The 22,030-nt window shown below is 39.8% G+C and overlaps 1 protein-coding gene across 1 annotated transcript; it reads left to right on the forward strand.

Annotated features, from left to right (window-relative positions):
• Nucleotides 1-1,107: 1,107 nt before the first annotated feature.
• Nucleotides 1,108-20,612, forward strand: LOC134178260 (F-actin-uncapping protein LRRC16A-like). Its single transcript, XM_062645104.1, has 43 exons — nucleotides 1,108-1,158; nucleotides 1,224-1,321; nucleotides 3,854-3,907; nucleotides 3,974-4,033; nucleotides 4,181-4,299; nucleotides 5,086-5,189; nucleotides 5,247-5,317; nucleotides 5,376-5,449; nucleotides 6,978-7,053; nucleotides 7,113-7,201; nucleotides 7,286-7,380; nucleotides 7,879-7,965; nucleotides 8,023-8,083; nucleotides 8,280-8,322; nucleotides 8,394-8,471; nucleotides 10,231-10,307; nucleotides 10,364-10,406; nucleotides 10,474-10,544; nucleotides 10,606-10,675; nucleotides 10,736-10,808; nucleotides 10,872-10,968; nucleotides 11,509-11,563; nucleotides 11,629-11,732; nucleotides 12,737-12,805; nucleotides 12,916-12,984; nucleotides 13,051-13,135; nucleotides 13,499-13,600; nucleotides 13,666-13,791; nucleotides 15,163-15,279; nucleotides 15,336-15,398; nucleotides 15,455-15,564; nucleotides 16,312-16,399; nucleotides 16,459-16,560; nucleotides 16,621-16,672; nucleotides 16,730-16,928; nucleotides 17,037-17,097; nucleotides 17,159-17,236; nucleotides 17,297-17,310; nucleotides 17,366-17,750; nucleotides 17,808-17,896; nucleotides 17,960-18,629; nucleotides 18,696-18,762; nucleotides 20,099-20,612. Exons 1-43 carry the CDS (start codon nucleotides 1,140-1,142, stop codon nucleotides 20,272-20,274), a joined length of 4,440 nt encoding a protein of 1,479 aa, XP_062501088.1. The 5' UTR covers nucleotides 1,108-1,139; the 3' UTR covers nucleotides 20,275-20,612.
• The last annotated feature ends 1,418 nt before the right edge of the window (nucleotides 20,613-22,030 follow it).

Below are 22,030 nucleotides of genomic sequence, written 5' to 3' on the forward strand. Positions count from 1 at the left end.
TTTGATTGCATCTTTGTATTTATTAGTAATATAATATAAGCGGCCTTGGTTTACCGCCGCGTTTGTTCTGGAACTTAATTCATATATATCAACTAGTAGGGGGATGCAGCTGTAACAATTACATCCCCATTGTATCCTAAAGAACTGTACATGTATAAACGTAGAATTACTAAAATTAACAATGTATCATCTCTGTACTGTACCATTATGTACATAAAATCACTTTATTAGTCTAAGTAAGCAAAAATAGATGACAACCACGCCCATAAATTTGGGGTACACACTTTAATTAAAACGCAGCAGTCGTGTGTGACCCTCACAGTACTGGATTGTGATGTAGGAGATGAGCATGATTAAGTACATACCCATCCCTACATACCCATCATTTTCTCAAAATGTTTTTTTATTTTTTGGTATATAGACGGCTCTGCTGTACAGTATAGTCTCTCGTAGCCAGACTCCTTTCCGCCGCGTATGCATGCATCTTCTGATCATAATCATGATCATGACTCTTTTTAGTGTTTGAAGATAGACTGTAGATAACTAACTACTACACCTTTTCAATACTTGTTATGATACCGTTCGGTTTCTAATCTGCTACAAGCAGATTATGTATCACTGGCAGTCTTCACGCACACCACGTGTTTTAGCACGTGCTTCGCTAGTGTGGAATAAAAGCACGTGCTAAAGCACGTGGAGTGCGCGCGAAGAGAGGACTGGTACACGAGTCTAATAATACAGTGAGAAGACTGTTACGGTCCTTGTAGTTAGGAAATCACCAAATTTGGAAGTAACCACGCCTCAAAATGTTTGGAGGAAACTATCTTTTAGTTCTAACTGCATCACTAAGCTAGTTATCTAGCTGCAGCAGTACTGGCTGTTCGAAGTCATACTTTAGTCAGTGGCAACAATCGACGAGATTCTAGACAATTTTGTCGTCGTTAAAGGCTCCTCCTTCTCGCGTGATTAATTTTTTCCGCGACATCGCAGGAGAGTCTGGCTTGCGAGGCTTACAGCATCCGAAAGTCAGAACGTGGGCGGGGCGATAATCTTATTATAGTGTTACATACGGGATCTTCTTCACGCTGCGCTTGCGCCGGCTGTCAGAAATTCGCCACACAAAATCCGACCTTCTCATCATGGAGAGCGAAATTCTACGTACGCCATGTCGTTCACCGCACCGCGTTTCTCGCAAAACCGCGCTGTATTCCTTCCGATTTCAGGTAACATCGAGCGCTTCCTGCCGAGCGGCGAGGAGATCTGCGTTCGCAAGGCAGTACAAGTCGAAGGCAAGGGCGAACGACTAGAGCCTCGTTTTCTGGTGAGACAACAGACCTACTGAAATACCACCGTATCACACCGAAATCCTAACACTCAACTTGTACAGCGATACAATACCGAATTGCGACAAAATGTATTGTAATATGCTAGTGATGTGGATAGACGGTAGCTGTAGGGATGTGTCGTGTTCGGTAGTCAGTCTGTGTGTGCTAGACGTCGTGCTTGTGTTTTTGTCGTGTTGGGCTGGATGAATTGGTGGGAAGCCGGATGTGATTGGCAGACTGACTCAGAGTGATGGAAGACTCCGTTGTGAGCGTCGCACCGAGTTTCTAGGATTGTGTTTTGGTTTGAATGTGTGTGTTTGACTTGAAAGTAAGGCTGTGGTGTGTGTGAGGTCGGTTGATTATTCCACGAATTTCCTGGTATTTCCAACTTCCAAGTGTAATTTTCATGATTGCCTGCTGTGATGGTTGAGTGCGGATTCGAGAGCGTTGTGACGTTGGAATGTCCGTTTGTGGGAGTGTGTGCGTGTGTGAGAGTGTGTGCTTGTCTGTTGGTAAGACAGTCAGGAGCTTGGGTGCTAATTATGGGTAGGTGTGTGTGTGTGTGTGTGTGTGTGTGTGTGTGTGTGTGTGTGTGTGTGTGTGTGTGGTGTGTGTGTGGGTGGGTGGGTGTGGGTGTGGGTAGAGCGAGTTGGTGATGACATCCGGGATCTTGTATTCCGTGATGAGGGCTGAAGGTTCGATCCTGGTGGAGGCTCCACTGTCGCAGTTTCCTTGAGCAAGAAACTCACCCACACTTGCTTCTCTTGACTCAGGAGTATAAATGAGTACCTGGTCATTGACTGGGGTGGACATGACCACTGGCTTGGCAGCAACATCATGCAGCAGACGGGTACGTGTGGGCCTTGGTATCCAGTCCCAGAGCTGCGTCATTGTCCGTGCCCCTGGATGACTCTGGTCAAGCTCCAGGTGGATTGTAGCGCTGGCCCCAAGACTCCACGTAGCGCATGGAGGCCCTGTCTCTAGAGGCAGGGGAGCTATCTCTGCAACTGACCTTAAGGTTGACGTCGAAAGACGTGGAGGGCTTAACATTTGTCCATTTGTCCAACATTGTGTGTGTGTGTGTGTGTGTGTGTGTGTGTGTGTGTGTGTGTGTGTGTGTGTGTGTGTGTGTGTGTGTGTGTGTGTGTGTGTGTTGTTATGGTGTGGAGTCAGTCAATAGCGGATCCAGGATTCCGTAGAAGGAGAGGCCCAGCCTAATAAAATAGTGCCCCGCCCCGCTAAGCTCACATCATCAAAGAACTAAAGTTTGAATGGAAAGATTACAGCAGTTTGTATTTAATGACATTAAAACACTCTTTAGTATTGGTGTCACTTGAGTATGTGGTCATCCAGTAGTTTAATTCAAAAGAAACGCTTAATACTAATTCTACTCATACAATAACTAGGACAGTGCTTAGCAGCTAGCAGTCTACTTAGGAATAGTCCTTGACGCATCGTCACCAGATACTTCATTGAATTGGGTCTGTCAGTAACATACGTCTAGGGGACTTCAATGCAAAACGATCTGTGACTCTAGTGTTAAATCTAAAGACTTCTGCATTACTAAGTGTACAGATAATTCAGTCACGGAAGGGAGGTCTGGACCCCCTCTGGATCCGCCATTGTCAGTATGGTAGTAGTGTGGTGCGGTGAGGTATGTGCTGCATTTGTCATGTAGCAAGCAATACAGGCAGTAGTACAGCTTCTCAGCACTGAAATGCTGAGCACAAGCAGAATGTCAAGCATAGTGTAAATGCACTTGTCAGTAGTGGATCCAGAGAGAGGGCACAACGTCCCCCCTTCCCTCCCCCCCCCCCGGACCCTTCTCTCCATTGCCGTTTGCTGGTAACTTGCCAGAGTGTAAGACATCTTGTCGTTACTTGCGATGGCACAAATTGTGATCAGATATACAAGACTGATGACTGATTTGATATCAAGAATATTATTCTCTTAGTCTGATAGACTGCACGTGTGGCATAAGACTCCAGCTGAGAGATGTCTGAAGTAAGGCACGTTGTATGTTTAAGAGACTGAGACTTCAAAGGATCTAGTGTTGCTGACATGATGATTGTTGATCGAGGTTGTTAGGTTGAGAAAACTGAGTGGGTATGGTTTTTGCTGTGGACGTGATTGGGCTCTCTTCCTTTCAAAATCCTGAATCCTCGCCTGCTTGTTATGCATGAGTTACACACACACACACACACACACACACACACACACACACACACACACACACACACACACACACACACACACACACACACACACACACACACACAGTAGGCTACCTTACCATGTTGTACGACGTTTACCGAGAAATGGAGAGCAGTTGGAAATATTGTTATCTCTCTACGTGATGCGACTGCTCGTATAGTGAGGTGCAATGACACAGACTCCACACTATAAATCGTAGTATGTGAAGTCAAACTTGATTTATTTGTATTAATTAAATCTAATTCACCGTTTGCTCTATACCCTGCTGTAACTTTCCATATATTTGTTTGGTTATTTCTGTTGTATCGTCGCAGGTTGTTTCAACACGTCGGTTATTTATTTTGTTGACATCGAAAGGCGTTCCCAGAGTTAGTATGCCGTTGATCTCTGTATCTCTTCGTGTGTATTATTAAATTTAATTTTCTTTGTTTCAGGTTGAAGCGGCACTTCACTTCTTGAGTATACTTGCCATTGAAAGTGCAAAGCCCGAACTGGTATGATCACTAGTACATGAAGCTGTGTTCTACTCGTTTCAGAGCTACGACCGTGTGTGTGTGTGTGTGTGTGTGTGTGTGTGTGTGTGTGTGTGTGTGTGTGTCAGTGTGTGTGCCGTAATTACATTTGTCTGTCATTCTATGTAGTTGATATTGGTTTCGAACACTGGCCGTACTGTTTATCACGTCAAGAAAGGTGACGGCGATGAGATTATTGCCAATATTGTTACAGCGTTGAGATCGAATTTGCTAGCAACTCCATTTCAGTGAGTGTCATATACGCATTACCTGCTTTATTGCTGTTTCAATTTACTTTTCTGTATTCATTTATTTATATTTATTTATTTTTTTATTTAATATTTATTTATTTATTTAATATTTATTTATTTATTTATTTAATATTTATTTATTTATTTAATATTTATTTATTTATTTAATGTTTATTTATTATTTATTTATTTATTATTTATTTAATATTTATTTATTTAATATTTATTTATTTAATATTTATTTATTTAATACTTATTTATTTATTTATTTAATATTTATTTATTTATTTATTTAATATTTATTTATTTATTTATTTAATATTTATTTATTTATTTATTTAATATTTATTTATTTATTTATTTAATATTTATTTATTTAATATTTATCTATTTATTTAATATTTATTTATTTATTTAATGTTTATTTATTATTTATTTATTTATTATTTATTTAATATTTATTTATTTAATATTTATTTATTTATTTATTTAATATTTATTTATTTATTTAATATTTATTTATTTAATATTTATTTATTTATTTATTTAATATTTATTTATTTATTTAATATTTATTTATTTAATATTTATTTATTTATTTATTTAATATTTATTTATTTAATATTTATTTATTTATTTAATATTTATTTATTTATTTAATATTTATTTATTTATTTAATATTTATTTATTTAATATTTATTTATTTATTTAATATTTATTTATTTATTTAATGTTTATTTATTATTTATTTATTTATTTATTTATTTATTTGCATCGATTAGGCAATTGATCAGACTGAACATTGAACCCACCACTCGGCTAGTCAGAATCAAAGAACTGGTAGGCAAAGTTACCGAATCAGTTAGTGACGAAAACTGTCCTTGCAGTAAGAAATTCTTATGACATTTGTATTAAAATTCACTTTGATTCTCATGGTTCTAAGGTGGATTCAATGTTGCATACGAGTTTGTTTGTGATTATTATCGCGTGGAACACGAAGAGGAGATCGAATGGGTCGGCTCACGTGATACACAGTTTGGTGTATTGATGTTTAAATTTGGTCTCTTTGTAGGAGATCAACAGTATTTATCATTCACACGGAATACAAGAGTTAAATCTGCAAGACTTTGATCATTTGGATTCGAGGTGATTGCTTTTGGATTGCTTTGTGTTTATTAAGTTAGTTGTGAGTTGCTCTCGTGCGCTTTGTCACATTTACTGCTGCACTCACCATTGCTGATACTCCAGCATCCTGTAGATACCGTTGTGTAGTGGGAAGTTGTGATTAATACGTTTCTTTAGTTAACTTCTTGAGTTTGTTGTTGAACTGTTGCAAATGCAATAATATTGTACTGTACTTTGTTATGCCTGTAAACCATTTATTAGTATGAAGTGCTCATCTCATAGAGTACACACGCTGTTGTTGTTGCTTTGTGTTAGTTCATTGATCTCGTTGATTAATAAAGACAATACTTTTTTGCACATTTGCTTGTGGTGTATGTAGTCTGTAAGAATTGAAGTCTAGTTGAGTGTATTAGTACTTGTCTCAGTTCTCTGTCCATTGTATATTTTTATAATGTTTGATGCTTTCAATAAGTTTATTATATTATTGGCATTGTATTATATTATTATTAATTGGCATTTGTAAAATAGTAAAGTAGGAAAAGCAATAGTTGGCATTCGAAAATTCCATGTACATGTAGCTCTAGAAGATGTGGCGGCGTGTGTGAAGTCACAGTTGGTTGTTCTAATTAGCCATTAGGGTGTAATCACATGGTGTGCTATATAGAAAGTAGCCAATTCCGTAGTTTCACAACACTGATCAGAAACAAGGTGTGTGTGTATATATATATATCATCGTCTTCTCCTGATCACTAACTTTCTAATGATGTTAGAATTAGCTGATTGTGACAGACGTATACTTAGTGAGATTCAGATTTTTCCAAATACTACCAACTATTGCTTTTCCTACTTTAGTTAAGTATTTTTAGAATTAACTGATTGCTATTACTATATTTATTATTAGTGTGAGACTAGTTTTTCGTTCTCATCTTGCATTGAAACAGTTACTGCAAATAAATGATGTACAGTATGTTAGTCACACCAGGAAGTTGATATTTTCTCTCAACTTGAGGAAATTGGCACTTCATAATTGAACCTCTTTTAGATACTGGCATCACAGTGGTAAACACAACTGTTTGTGATGTTGGTACTCTATGGTACAGTCCTGAGTCGGATGTCAGTTATCTGAACACTTTGGGACCCAACCCGACCCTGTTCATAAGTCTGAGTATTTCAGACATCTAATGTTAACTCTTCTGGCGTGCAAACAGGTAAAGGTGTCCATGGGCCTCCGAGGCTACCCATGCACACTCATTTTAACTGAATCTATGTATAATGAACAGCAATTGCACAAACATCCAAACTTGACTGCATTCTGCAAGGTAATAGTAAGAAAGTTTTACCATAGAATGTTACTAAGTTGACTTTCATCTGTTGCACATGTGTGTAACAGTTTATAGCACGTTCTCTAGAGAGCGTTCAAGGCACTCCACATTCTGTTAACGACGCTTTTGGATAACTGGCATCCTACTGTATTGTTATTAGCAACATACAGTAGTGTCATTTGTCTTTGTAGATTAGAAACAGATGAATTAGATGTGTTTCTGTTTAGGGATCTTGTTCCTGTTATTGGTGCTTTGGCATACAACAAGTGGTTTACTGGCTTTACGTTTCAAGAAAACAAACTGGTGCTGATGATGCTGTTTGGACTTTTGTTGTGTAGCTTCATTGGTGATTGTTTTGGTAGACTTCTGAGGGTGTTGATGCACTTGCAAGAGCTTTACAGCTTTCGATGACGTTGGAGCAGCTAAAGCTTGTAAATTCAGGATTGAACAAGTGTGGTTCTTATAGTTAATGGTTGATATGGTGTTGAGTATTGTGAGTTAGTTAATTATGTGTGTGTGTGTTGGTTGCTGGTAGGGATTCTATTCACAAGCTGACGAAAGCGATTGAGAGTAACTCTGAGACAGACTTGAAGAGTTTAGATCTTTCTAACAACTCTCTGGACGATAGAGGTGAGTAGTTGCATGTACATGTTGTGTGTGTGTGTGTGTGTGTGTGTGTGTGTGTGTGTGTGTGTGTGTGTGTGTGTGTGTGTGTGCGCGCGTGCGTGTGTGTGTGTGTGTGTGTGTGTGTGCATGTATGTGTGTATGCATGCGTGTGTTTGTGTGTTTATTTGTTGGTGTGTGTGTGTTTGTGTGTTTATTGTTTGTATGTGTGTTTGTGTGTCTGTTTGTTTGTGTGCATGTTTGTGTGTTTATTTTTGTGTGTGTTTGTGTGTTTATTTGTTTGTGTGGGTGTTTATGTATTTTGTGTGTTTGTTTATTTGTTTGTTTGTTTGTTTGTGTGTAGCCATTCCACAGTGCTTTATCATGCTTTATTATCTTTATGGTTATACAACACGTGCCATGAGCTGTTTTCTTGACTCTGTGTTATGATCATCTATTTGTATTTTGTGAATTATTGCTGTCCTGCATATCTTGTTTGTAGCATGTAATAGTAACGTTTATTAGGAATCACTTCCCTGTCTGCTGCTGTGGCAACACTTCCTCACGGCCTTTCACAACTAAGACTCTCAAAAGTTCAGCTCACTTCAAAGGGTGAAGTCACAATTTGTTATGAGGTTTCTCGTCGTTAGATTATCTGTTTGTTTCAAGGTGTCGGTCCCCTGGCTTCAGCTTTGAATAGAAATACTCACACATCTGAGAGTCTTAAAGTGTAGGACAATATGAAGTCTGTGTGTGTGTGTGAGTGTGTGTGTGTGTGTGTGTGTGTGTGAGTGTGTGTGTGTGTGTGTGTGTGTGTGTGTGTGTGTGTGTGTGTGTGCATGAGCGTGTCTGTGTGTGTGTGTGTGTGTGTGTGTGTGTGTGTGTGTGTGTGTGTGTTTCGATAGTTTTCAACTGGTTTCTTATAGCCTCGTGTTGTCAGACAACCATCTGAAGCCTGAGGGTGTGCAGGTATTATGATGACGCTTGTCTTGTAGTCGTTGTAACTTTTACTTTGTTTGACTTTCATTTCACACTTTCAGGCTTTGATGGAGTTTCTCGTGAAGCCAAACTTCATTCAGCATCTTGACTTGTCAAGGACTGATTGTGTTTTAGAACATGTAAGTACGATAATTGTGATGTCAGCTTTATGGTTTCTGTCACATATAGCTAGTAGCTACACGGTAGCACATGTTAATTAATTTTAAGGGGCTGTCCGATTTATCAACATTTTTCCCCAAAAATTTTGTTTTGGGGTGGGAGTAAATGGCCGTTTCGTTATACCAGAAGTAAAAATGGCGTTATGGGACACAACAACGTGACAAGTCCTTTGCACGTACTCTCAAACCTTTGTAATCCGGATAGTATGGGACTAGCCGCTGTCCGGAAGATAACGTGTGTTATATCCTTGGAATCCCAGACCATTTATAGTGGGGTGAACGTCATACCAGTTGTGCATACAGTATGCGTGTACAGCACACACTTGTACTACACTGTAATGTACATGTGTACTTTGTACTACAGTTACATACGTTACATACGCGTGTCAGTGCCAGTGTCACACAAATTACAAAAAATTTGTGTGACAAAATATTTCGTTTACAGTTCCAGTTTGGTACATTTTTTCTTGCTCTGTTGTGATAGTGCATTGATACTTCCAGCAGAAACCAATCATGTACAGTCCGAGTCAAAACTATTGACACATTTATACTTGAAGGCATGGCCATGTGTAGTGTGAGCAGAAATGGATCCGTTTTCAGGTCACGTACGTTTTTTAGATAGAAGAGAACTATTGTGTATGCTTGTAGGTTTGCTAGACTTTTGGAAACTCACAAGTGCACATCAGTACGTTGTGTCTTTCTTTCATTTTTGATAGCATTTCCCTCGCTAGCGTACAAAGGCACATTCGGCTAGACGTGCGTTTGATGTACGGCAACAGATCACAAAACGTGAGCAAGTGACACGCCGCCTGGATTGCGTCTTTAAGTTCATGAACGTTTTGAGGCCTTTGAAACTCAACACGCCGCTTGATGACCGCCCAGAAGTTTCTATTCGTGCAAGATCTTGTGATCTAGCGGGCTAATTGAGAAATCGTGACGCCCAAAGTCTCGTTTTTTAACTTAACGGAATTTTCTTAATTAAGCATATTGTAGCGATACTTACGTCATGAAGTTCTGGTGGAAGAACTGACGACAGCTTCCTGCATGCACTGCCAGTTGATTGGCAAGTTCGTTTGCTGATTTTGTTCCTTGTTGCGTCGTGTTCACTAACTGAAGCTGTTTGATGGTTTTCATCTAGTTTTGGTCTTCTACGGGAAGCTCTGCATTGAATTCATTCTTCAGTGTCCAGTCTTTTGAGAGTTATTAAGTAAACAGAGCTAGAAACACGTAAAAGTTGGCAGATCGTAGATGACTTCTGGGACTGGAGCGGTATAGTAACAGAATATCGCAGTGTTGTCTTTCACAACTCATTTGATGATGGAAAAGTTCTGTATGCTGTGAATGCGCTTTTGTGACTGCTTTTTAGCTGTTTGAGAAAATTTGGCGCAGTTTTTTTAATAAATAGCAAAACAAGAAAACTTTCCAAAAATGGTACAAGTAAACCAGAAATGTGTCAATAGTTTTAACATGGACTGTACACCATCGAAATGTTTTGAGCAGTTAACGACTACGTGAACCAATAGAAATCGTAGTGTGTGTGTGTGTGTGCGTGCGTGCATGTGTGTGTGTGTGTGTGTGTGTGTGTGTGTGTGTGTGTGTGTGTGTGTGTGTGTGTGTGTTGTTTATCTGCATGTTTAGTCAGTTGTTTCTGTTTTACAGTATGCTGTCTATCTACTATGTAACTGTCGATGACGTCTTATTTATTTAACTTTTGATGCAGCTGTTTAATGGATTACTGAGAGGCTGTTGTCAAAGTCTTCAACATCTAGGTCTCTCACACAACTTGTACACGATGAGGTATCATTCTGTTTCTTACAATTTTGTTGCATTTTCTTAATCTATTGATTAAACAGGAAAGGCAAAGAAGGCCCAGGAGACACAAGCAATACCGAACTGGTGTGCATGTGGCAATTCAGGCATAAATTTTCTTATCAAATCGTAATGCTCTTTCATTGCATTTCAGTTCTTTTCGAAAGCACAACAATTGAAAGTCATCAAGTTGTCGAATTGTCGCCTACCGGTTGATGCTCTAAAGTATGTATCACCAACAGTGTGTAACAAGAGGGTCACAGATGATGATGTTGATGTTGTGTAGAGCCGTCATGAAGGGTCTGAGTGCCAACAAGAGTGTCACAAGCGTCGAGTTGGACATCAGTAACAACGAAGTAGGGAATGTTATGGTTGGGTGTAGAGTAGTGATGAAGGTAGCTTGTGGTTCGATGTAGCTCGTTGCTGCTGCTCTCGCCGATGGCCTACAGAGTATACATTGTCTCGAATCGCTCAACATCAGCAACAGCGGTGAGTGGAGTTACTACGTTTTGTGCATTGATGGTGCAGATGAGACATTTACGTCTAATTTAGGATTGGATGAAGACATAACACAAGTATGTCAGTCGTTGATGCGTTGCCCGTCTTCACTAAAACGACTTGCAATTGGTGAAAACTTCAATGCCAAACGGTGTGTTCAGTATTAAGTATATCACTTGATGACTTGTTGATGCATCATTAGCATTAGCATATGTAAGATGAGTTATGGATGAAGTCATTGATGAATTTGTAGTTGGTAGGAAATTGTGGGTGCTTGGTGGGTCTGGTGGTAAGTAGTGCATGTGCTGTGGGTATGAAAATACTAGTAGTTCAGCTCATGTCAGTGTCAATCGTTTTTGTAAGGGAGGAATGCATGATGTGTTAGACTTTGAACCCAAAATGGCAAACAGATGGTTAAAATGACTGAGTAGGATGGACACACACACACACACACACACACACACACACACACACACACACACACACACACACACACACACACACACACACACACACACACACTCACACACACACACACACACACACACACACACACACACACGGCACATACACACACACGGCACACACACACACACACACAGCACACACAAACACACATTAATAAATTATTATTAAAAAGATTAAAATAGTACTGGCCTCTAAATCTAGATGCTAAACTGTGTTTCTGCAGTGGTAACAGCGCAGGCATGGACGCCGTTGGTAAACTAATATCAACTGAAAACTCGGTATGAATACATTTGAATTGCTACGAGTTCGTATAAGGTAACCCGCGTCATCGTTTATGATTTAGAAACTCGAATCGTTGTCATTGGCAAACTCAAAGTTGAGAGCTGCTGCAGGAATCTTTCTGAATGTATTACCAACCAATAAATCATTGACAGAACTTGATATCAGGTACAGTATCATAGACGTCACGTCACATTGATATCATTATCTTTCAACTGGCTAGTACACTTGCTATTACCAACAAAAACGGGAGGACCTGCTTACAGGCAAAACTTAAATAGATAAAAATTCAACAAAATTAATAATTTTATGCATAATTTGGTGAGAAATTAAAGGAGAACTCTCACCAAAATCAACCATCTTTTAGATGAAAGCTGTCACTTCACAACACAATCCTTTGCAACCGTTTACTGCAGATGTTTACCGAAACAGAGAAATAAAGCATTGAAATTACTTGTGTGGGTGTGTTTAGTACCCGTATATATTGTCAGAGTAACTCTGACTGTTGGTTAGCAAGGAAGACCGATACTTGTACACTTTTCAAGGTAAGGATTATGAGACACATGGTGGGAAGTTGTGATTTGTTGACTAAACCAAACTGGGACCCCAAACTTATCCGCAAGTATCAACTGTGTTAATACAACCGCGGAGCCTCAGAAGGAGACCCTTCTTAGATTAGTTATAGATCATGTTTCGCTGCATTTTGGGTGCATTAGGAGCACTTGGTATGGTTAAGCCTAAAGTAGTTACTTCCAAATGAGGACAGAGAGTAACTCTTCATGCTACATATGGGAAGCGTCTGAACAACTGATGGCCCATTCTCTGCTTTTGTGGCTGGCTGGACTGTGAGCTTCTTGCAGGAAGATAGTAGACCTTGTATCTTTCTTTCAGCAAGTTCTAGTGTTTGGTGAGAGTTCTCCTTTAATTTAGTGTGGTATGATTAATGATATATAATTAATTAATACATTTAACTTGAAAATGATTTAAATATTAAAGTTAATTTAATTTAAATTAAGTTAAGTCAATAATTAATATAATTAATAAAGTTAGTTTAAAATGGAATTTGTGTTCAAGTACATTGAATGATGTCTGACCCACTTACATACATTATAATCTCCACTGCAGTACGTCAGCTCATAACTTAATTTCTTTGTTATGTTTCTGTCCATTAGTGGGAACCTTCTTGGCGATCGTGGCATTCGTATACTGTCAAAGGCATTACAAATCAACAACACGTTAAGGTTTGATGCTCATGTATGCCTGAAACTTTAATTAACAATTAATGATGACTTTAGTGTTATAATAATTAAGAATTTTATGTTGATATTAATGTGTTTTGTTTGCTCTGTAGGACTGTGTATTGGGATGGCAATGGAACGAGTCCTGTTGGATTTAGAGATGTCGCTCATGCATTACGGATGTATGGATTTTGTGGCGTTTGTTGTATGTTTATGTGAGCGTGTTTTCTAATGAATGATGATTGCAGAAATCGAACGATGCTGAACATGCCTTTTCCAGTGCATGATGTTGCTGCTCACCTGAAGGATAAACCAGAACATGTTTTACAAGAGGTAGGTGTACTGCTTTACACACACACACACACACACACACACACACACACACACACACACACACACACACACACACACACACACACCACACACTCACACACACACACACACACACACACGCATGCGCGTGCACACACACACGCACGCACGCACACACTGCACATGCTTGTGTGTTGCTACAAGAACAGCACAAAACAAGTGCAACTACAGCTACATAGACTTAACTATAGAAAACATGTCACATACTGGTGTGTGTGTGTGTGTGTGTGTGTGTGTGTGTGTGTGTGTGTGTGTGTGTGTGTGTGTGTGTGTGTGTGTGTGTGAACATGTATTTATGTAAAATATTTATGTGCTACGTTGCAGATCCAGGAGAGTCTAAGCAGAAATCACTCGGTTCATCGATTTGACGTTGACCAAGCAACACGGCAACAGAACCAGATTATGATTAGCACCACACAACAGCAGGTTTTGTCGAATCCGTATACTAACTTCTCTAGCTCTTCTATATAGCACAATGTATGTGGACATAGGCTGTTGACAAAGTTGTTGTGGCTATCCAAGACGTAGTGGTTGATCTAGAGGCATTTGGAGTTAACGGTAATGAGACAGTGTTGCAGTCAAAGGAACTTGTAAAAGGCGCCAACAAGATATCTCAGGTTGTCACATTGTTTTTGCAATAGTTTGCAAGCGAGTGAGCGAGTTTTCTCTAATGCGTCATAGGGGTACTTTGAATGTCCGTACCAGGGCCGGATCCAGAGGGGGTTCGGGGGTTGCAACCCCCTCTTTTCCAATAGGCGTGGTTCAATAATTTCATGTAATTTCATTAGAAAAGAGAAAATTAGTAATGCTATAAATAACTGCTAACGGTGAATCCCCTCTTTCAAAAATTCCTGAATTCGGCGCTGCGTACATACCTACATACCTAATTATGTTTGTCTGTGCACCACCACCCCTACACTCTGGGGAATCGTTTAGAAATTGATAAATTTGAATCATTCTTTGCTAGTTTCGAAGAAGATAAATATAAATAGCCTACGTCATGTGACATCATCACTTGAGATGTTTCTATGGAACTATTCTCATTTATGTGACTGCGTTGCTCCACTCCTACGACCCAGGGGACAGCTATTACAAATGGATCATTATGAAAAATTTGTTTGTTTTTCTTGATGGGCATAAAAATTGATACTTTATGTGATGTCATTCTATCGTTATTACAATGGCAACAATATTGAATTAGGCATAAGCAGCATGGAGCGTCTGAGAGCGTGTTCACACCAACACCTGGACCAACTACGATTAGACTAACTATGATTAGGCCAACATTAACGCAAGCGCGTTCACACCGCTAACTCTGATTAGTAAGTCACGTGGGTATGTGAGTGTAATTAGCCTCGACAGTTTCATCCATCATATCCGGCAAGAATCCGCGTGAATTGAAGCCATTGCTTTAGGTTTTGAAGAGGGAAACATTTAGTTTGCTTTCTCTGGCAGCTCCTTCAGGGCCGGCAAGAAGTTAATTGTCACATGTACAGGCACGCGTGTAGTATACATCTGCCTGTGCTTCCGTGTAGGTCGCCATATTGTTTTGCTGCATTTGTACTTTTAATTAAACATACAACATCACATCAGAAACATTGGCGGCATGCTCTTCTTCTATTCTACCTCACGTGTCAAAGTCACGGGCAACCACTTAATGCCACTAATGCAGTTATAATACTATTCTTTACGGCATTAGAATGGCCTTACACTAATCATGATTAGGACTGGTGTGAACAAGTGGCGTTAGTGCACTAATGCCAAACTAGTGATTAAGCCCGGTGTGAACACTCTCTGAGTTGTTATGACAGTTAATGCTGTTCTTAGCTAATAATTAGAATTTCATATACGTATTTCTCCTCTGCAGCTAGTCAAACAAGTATAAGGTACGTGCTTGCTCGCACAGGTGGGAATGAAACGAGCACCCATTATTATTTTATAATGATGTAGCAACAGATATACAATGTTTAATTAAAACTTGCCTGTAGCTGTTGTTGCGACTGCACTCACATACGGTAGAGGAGAAACTTGCTGGTGACATCGAGGGGCACATGCAACACTTGGCATCAGAACTCCATCAGCATTTGAATGGAACAAGTCTAAAAGTGACCGCGAGTACTCGAGTTCAGTTTTGATTTTTACTATACGTGGAGGTTTGTAGGAAACAGCAGAGAAGATACGAGATATTGCAGTTTCAACGTGTCCAACTCTCGTTCCCGAACAAGTGTGGTTATCCGTTTTGTGTTTAGTCGGTTGCTCGACCTCGTGTGTGTCTTCTAGATGGAGGATGATATGAGAGCGATTTTGAAGGAACAGCATTGTCTTGATGTCCAGTTTCTTACTGAGTTACTTGTTCAAGGCGTTGGAGTTGACGTCACAACAAAAGTTTGGTATGGTGCTTATGGTCTGTATCAATGTTCTTGCCAGAAATTTTGGAATGAAAGGCACCCTACTTAGAGTCAGTAGCCATGCCCACAATTTTATCAATATGTGGGCTGGCCTCCGATGGTGTGTATCTTGCTTACTTGACAACTGTGCATGCGTTATGCAGCATGTTATTTCCAGAATTATTTCATTCACCAAAGTAATTGACACGTCTTCTTGATGCCTCCTAAGAAGTCAAAAACTAGGTGATTTTGTATCCAAGTCAAATGAAGAACAGCAGAACTGCACATACTCAAAATGTTATGTGGTCATTATTATTGTTTTTGTTTTGGTCGGTCTGGTTTTCAAACTAAGAGATCCGGTCATCAAATAATTTAGTTGGTCTGTTCTTAATTAAAGATTGTTTTGAAAATATATAAATATATAAAGTTTAGGCTACACCGAAAATTGTCTGATTGGGATAACATGCGGAGAATGACGGGCGGGCAGAGTTTTTAAATTTTTTTGTACATCGTCCACTCGATCACCGAATCCAACTTCCTGCAACACCTCACGAAGACTACAATCGCCATACACACGACGAATCTTGCCATCTCTCAAAACTCGTGTCCCATTGAACACAGATATGCCCAGGCCAACAGAAACATATTTAAATAAAAATTCAGCAGCCCTCCAAACACGGGTGGGCGGGTTACCCAATCAGACAATTTTTCGGTTGACCTTATCTTGTAATAGTTGAGTTTGTGTTGTAGCCAAGTCAGTTATGAATCTGCTGTTAAAGTATCAGAGATTCTTGTGGAACACACAACGAAAGAGCTTGAACTGCAGAGAAAGAAACTGGTTTGTTTGATGGATACTGTCCAGGCAGGTGCAGACATGAGTGGATTGGTTTGCTTAAGGTACAAATTCTTCAAGAAAAACAGGCGGCTAGAAAGGCAGCTATGAGTGCAAGTGATGAGCTTGACAAGCCATCGATTGATCAAGCAGATGGCCAAATGATGGTAGAATCTTGTTATTGAGTGTCAGTAAATTGTTATGGTTTATGTCATTGATAATGTTAGAGTCGATTATTGAAGCACACTCTGAAGAAGAATAGACCAGGATCCATTCAACGTGAGTACAGTTGTTTGTTTATGTTTGTTTTGTACTTTAATTTGTAGTTTTGTGTAGTTGATAGTGCTGCTCTGGAACCCGAGGGGCCACCATTGCATCACTTGGTGAAAGACCGTCCAAAAGGACCAAGCAAAAGAGCACGACCAACACACCGACTTGTCGCTCGTCCAGCAGAGTCTGAAGAAGCAACGTCATCAGATATCTTTGCTTTTGGAACATTGTCTGAGGCTAATGAGAGTGATGCTATTGCTAATGAGTAAGTTACTCATGTAGGAACAGTGTGCAGTATTTGTTGTAATTTAACAAGTGACAAGTTTGCTATTTAATCATTGAATTTGTTGTATATAATACACTTTCTTATTAGACTTCCAAAGGCTGCAAAGCCAATTCAACCTCAGACGGCCCTGAAGCCTCCAATCATTGTTGTGAGCTCACATGGTGTTTTTGTAATGTTAGTAGGGAAAATACTTAGCATGTGATTTGCAGGAAAAGCAGCAGCCGCAGGTGAAGGAACAACAACTAGACAAATCAAGGTCGCTGTCACCTAGTGTTGGAAAGGCAAAGGTGAACGAACAGAGTATTACCATAATGGTGAACTTTCTTTATTTGTGTTTTTGAACGTAGACGGAAGAAAAGAAGTCAATAACATCAACATAGTTACCACTGCATTGTGTTACTTGTTGTTTGCTTTAGGGGTGGATTTTTTAAGAAAGTGAAATCTCCTTCAAGAGAGAAGAAATCGACATCACCAAAGGAGAAAACTCCAGACCCATCAATTGAAGAAGAGAATCTCCAGTTAGTTAAAGATAAATCTCAGAATCAGACATCACCCAGGTCAGAAAGAAGAGCAACTACTATAGCTGCTGTGGGTCCAGGGACAGCATTTGGAACTCAGCTGGCTGCTGAATTGAAGCAAAAGGGGGTAGTTCAGAAGGAAGATTCAGAAACGTCGCTTCCAGTTTCAGGCAAAGATAATGAGGAGAAACAAAAGCCAAAACCTAAACCACGCTCAGGAAGAAGTCCAACGATACCTCAACAAATGCTGAATGAAATGAAGGGTCGACAAGAATCTAAGAAGGTACTCATTCTATTGAGGAGTGTTATCTACAATTGGCTATTTATTACTGTTCTGTAGCCTTCAACTTTGGCAAAGCCAACTCCAGCGGTTAAACCTAAACCTGTTTCACCTAAATTAGGCAGAGCTATGAAACCGAAAGCAACAGAGTGAGTATACGGATAATTTGCATTTGTAAAGAGAGTTCTCTTGAACCATTTTCATATTTGCAGAACACCTGAAACTAATATACCATCTGAAGAGGTGGGTGAAGTCATTGGTGATGTGGTGCCTACAAAAGATGAACCTTCAGAGGCAGTCATTGTGACCCAACTTGGAGAAGTAGAAGTAGTTGTGGATGGTACTGAAGTTGAAAAGAAAGAAGTTGTTGCTCAAAGTGATGCGTCTACTGACGAACAAAAGGATCACACAGTGTCTCTACCAAGTGCCGAGACGGATGTAGAGAATCCAGAGAAAACAGTTGAACAAGCCACAGAGGGTAGTAATGAAAAATTCCAACCTAGTGCTTTAGAGAAAACGGAGGCACAAGAAACACCATCATCAGAGGAAATGATCATTGAACTGCAAACTGACAAGCACACCACAGGTGATACGCATCCAGAAGAACAAGTTTCAGTGACAACTAAAACAGAAGTTGCTGTCAATGACAACACACTAGGAATGAGTCCACCAGAAGACAAACAATCAGAAGAATCTAAAGATGACAGCACAGAGATCACTGATACGATTGAATCATTGAAACTAAGCTCGAATGAGCCAATCACTGAATCAGAGGAAGTACCATCATCTGGTGTTGAAGTAGAAAGTGGTGAATCAGAGTCAACTAAAATTTCTGATGCACAACGAGAGAGCAAGTCTCCAGATACCAAAGAGCAACAAAAGGTGATAGTTTTGCTCTTGGTTGGGAGTCTACTTATTATATATCATACTGTTATGAAATGATTGCAGGAAGGGGACTCTACAGATGTAGGTCATTCAACTGAATTGCAAGATGGTAACACAGTTGAAAATCGTGGTAAGACTTAGAGAGAGCAGAATACAGTTGGACATGGGACATTGATTGACCTACTAAAACACACACGCACACACACACACACACACACACACACACACACACACACACACACACACACACACACACATGCACGTGCACACACACACGTGCACACAGTCTGTTCAATGTTGAGCTAATGGTACGTGTGTTCTAATCATTCCTAGGGAAAAGATGGTTTTAGAGTAAACGGCAAACTGAGCTAAAACCTGTTAGTCAATTAGGTTCACTTAGTTACACAAACTTCCAGAAAATATTTGAGATTTTAGCTTGGAAACACATAAACCAAAACAATTCATGCTTGAAGGGTTTGCCAGTTGGCTACAGTCCGTGGATCCTGATCAACTGTGGTATGTACGTACATGTCATACATGATGAATTGCTCTGTTGCTCTGAGCCTGCAAATTTGTAGATTGTAATCGTAACTAGTGGTTACAGTGTAGATAGTAAATTTGTTGAATGAGCCAAATATACCAAGTTACACACCCCAATACAATAGATAACATATCTCACATCTTATTGATAATCTTGTATTCTACATTTCACAAACACTCTCGTGTTGAACTTGGCACTTGTTTCAGTGGAAGAGCGCACCAGAAAGCAAAATCGAGGAACGCGTTATGGAAATTTTAGTGCATGTGTGGCATGAAATGGAGAAGTCAATGTAACGTGACACATGAATCATAGGGCTGGACGAATGTGTGATGTGGTGGTTGTGTTGGATGTTGAAAGGGGTCGATAAATTCATGTCCCACTGACTTTTGAATGTTATACAGTATTCCGCTTTGAGACTATGAAGCAACTGCATGTTTATAGTACGTACTTTCATATTTTTATTTCAATTGGTTGATCCGGGTTGCATGTTCAAATATACGAGGATCAAAAATTAGTTCGTGTCACGAGCTGGATGACGAGTAGCGGGCAAGATAGGCTCTGCGAGGAGACACGAGCGGTGAACACAACAGACAAGAGTGCACAGACATCAAGACTTCTTTAACATCTGTGTGCAAGCTGTTGCTTTCATTGACTGACTGATATCCTAGCTAAATGACTACTTCAGTGAACTGGTACTCAAACGCCGGTTCAGTCATTCTGTTGCAAAAATGGCAACACAACTCAGAACTACCGTATATGGTGAAGCCACTTAACTATATACACACATGCATATGTGAATTACATAGGCAAGAATGCTACAGTTGGTCTGGCCTTAGCGTGAGGCACCTTGGTGTGTAGTCAGTTTATTCAGTGCTAATAATCTATAGAGCTGTCTTGTACCAACTTTGGCGTACTGCATTTATAGATAAGTCTCCGGCTTCAAGCCAAACTAAAGATACTGCCGAAGAACTGGTTGCAGCTTCTCAGCTTTTAGAGTCAGACAAGGTTGTAGCAGCTTCGGTTGAGACCAAGAACGATGCAACTACTGATCAGACGTCTGATAAGGTCGACAGTGAAACTCCGACGGTTCTGGAGGTGTGATAGGAAGTTAGTTTTATATCAGCATGATTAATTTCATTAATCATGTAGACGTTTTGATTTTTAATGTTACGGTTGCCATTGCTGAAGGCCATATGTAGATTTAGATTTGAAGTGGCCGCATCGGTGGTCTGAGAAACACATTAGTAGGCAAGTTGTGGCTTCCTGTGATTAAACTGCAGCTTTGCGGAATGAAATTCTTTGACTGCATTTAAAGGATTTTGAGTGTTGTTTCCATGATTATATTAACGAATTGTTGTGAACTTTTATGCTTTACATTGACGACTGTTTTGGCTTGTATCTGTACTGTATATTCACAATAATTATTGTTTGTCCATGTGTATCGATGTATGTATACTGAGCGCATCCATGGGTGGCGGATATTGGAACAACCTTCAGATATGAGGGCCAGCTGCGATATAAACAGAAAACCATTCTAATGAATGAATTTTCTGATGAATAAGCAGTTGGGAACCCGCAGTGGTGTACCACCAGGGTGTGGCGGGACAGTAGGTGGCGCTACTGTTCCCAAAGAAAACCCACAAAGCTCGTTGACAGCACTGTGACAAGGCGAGTACAGGCCGCCATCAAATAAGCCTGCGCTAACTTGAGGTCATACGCCTCGGCGCTGATCCATGTATCACTGTCTATGGCCTTGTATTATGCTTTGTTGTGACGCAATGGCAAAGACAACAGGCTTTTTGTCATGGGGTTACAGCAGTATAGTACATGTATACTGTGGTGTACTTTATGGCAGGAATGAAGACCGATCAGTGATTCTTTGGCAAACCATGCACTGTATCCTAGTTGCTTGCATGCTTGTTGCAGCTCCTGCCCCAGTATGTACTTGGTAATCTAGGACGAGAGAGTGGGTCTGTGATATTGTGCAAGTCTTACTCACCATAAACCATTCTATGCGCAGGCTCTGCTTTGTCCGTGTCTCCTTGAGCAAAGATTGACCAGTGTCATCACTGAAATCAGTGGACAACCATCATTATCATCATCATCATCATCATGTATGTGTATATTTATATTCACAATAATTATTGTGGAGAGGGATGCCACAGTGCACACTACAACCTGTTCGCAGAGTGATGCCTACTGCACAAAAGATCATCAGGAATGTAAAAGAGTCGAAAGGAGTTCCAGGTTTTTGTGTATGTATATGCAATGTTCGAGTCTGTACACGAACTCTGTGCATGAACCAAGTCATCTCTTTGCAGTGTGCACTTATGTACTGTAGACTGCAAACTAGACAGCTCTTAATTAAGCCTGACTGCATGCATGCTTTCTTCAGTAGCACTGTACCGATACCTGTAACTGACTACAAGGTAATGGCGTCGTTTTTCTAACAGCAGGATTGTGCAAAATGGCAGCCATTTCCATTGCATTGTTGACAGTCACAGGTAATGGTATCATAGTATACGACTGAAGAACACAGAAACCTGGAACTCTTTGTGCTCTAACTAATTGGCAAGAGAAAGACATCCTTCAGAATTCCACATTCAGAAAAGATTTGGCCATGAGCAAAAGAGACTTGATGAAGGATAGATTGGATACTATAAACACAGAAATTTCATGCTCATAGATTTTAGTACCTCTGAAGTAGTTCATACACATGCCATACAGGACATCGGTACTGTACTGAAGCCGAATTCAAGTGCATCCATGTATAGATTTCAGTATTCATGTTATTCTAGTACAACCAGGGATCTGGTATCTGTTCGGGACGGAAATTTCATGAGTATGGAAATTTCTG

This window comes from Corticium candelabrum, chromosome 4 (genome assembly GCF_963422355.1).
Source record: "Corticium candelabrum chromosome 4, ooCorCand1.1, whole genome shotgun sequence".
Classification (NCBI taxonomy): Eukaryota; Metazoa; Porifera; class Homoscleromorpha; order Homosclerophorida; family Plakinidae; genus Corticium; species Corticium candelabrum.

Excerpts from the sequence above, each read along its gene's own strand:
- LOC134178260 (XM_062645104.1), top strand. Across the intron at positions 7,202-7,285 it reads GTAAATTCAGGATTGAACAA|GGATTCTATTCACAAGCTGA; the intron begins GTGTGGTTCTTA and ends GGTTGCTGGTAG. Across the intron at positions 8,472-10,230 it reads CTGATTGTGTTTTAGAACAT|CTGTTTAATGGATTACTGAG; the intron begins GTAAGTACGATA and ends CTTTTGATGCAG.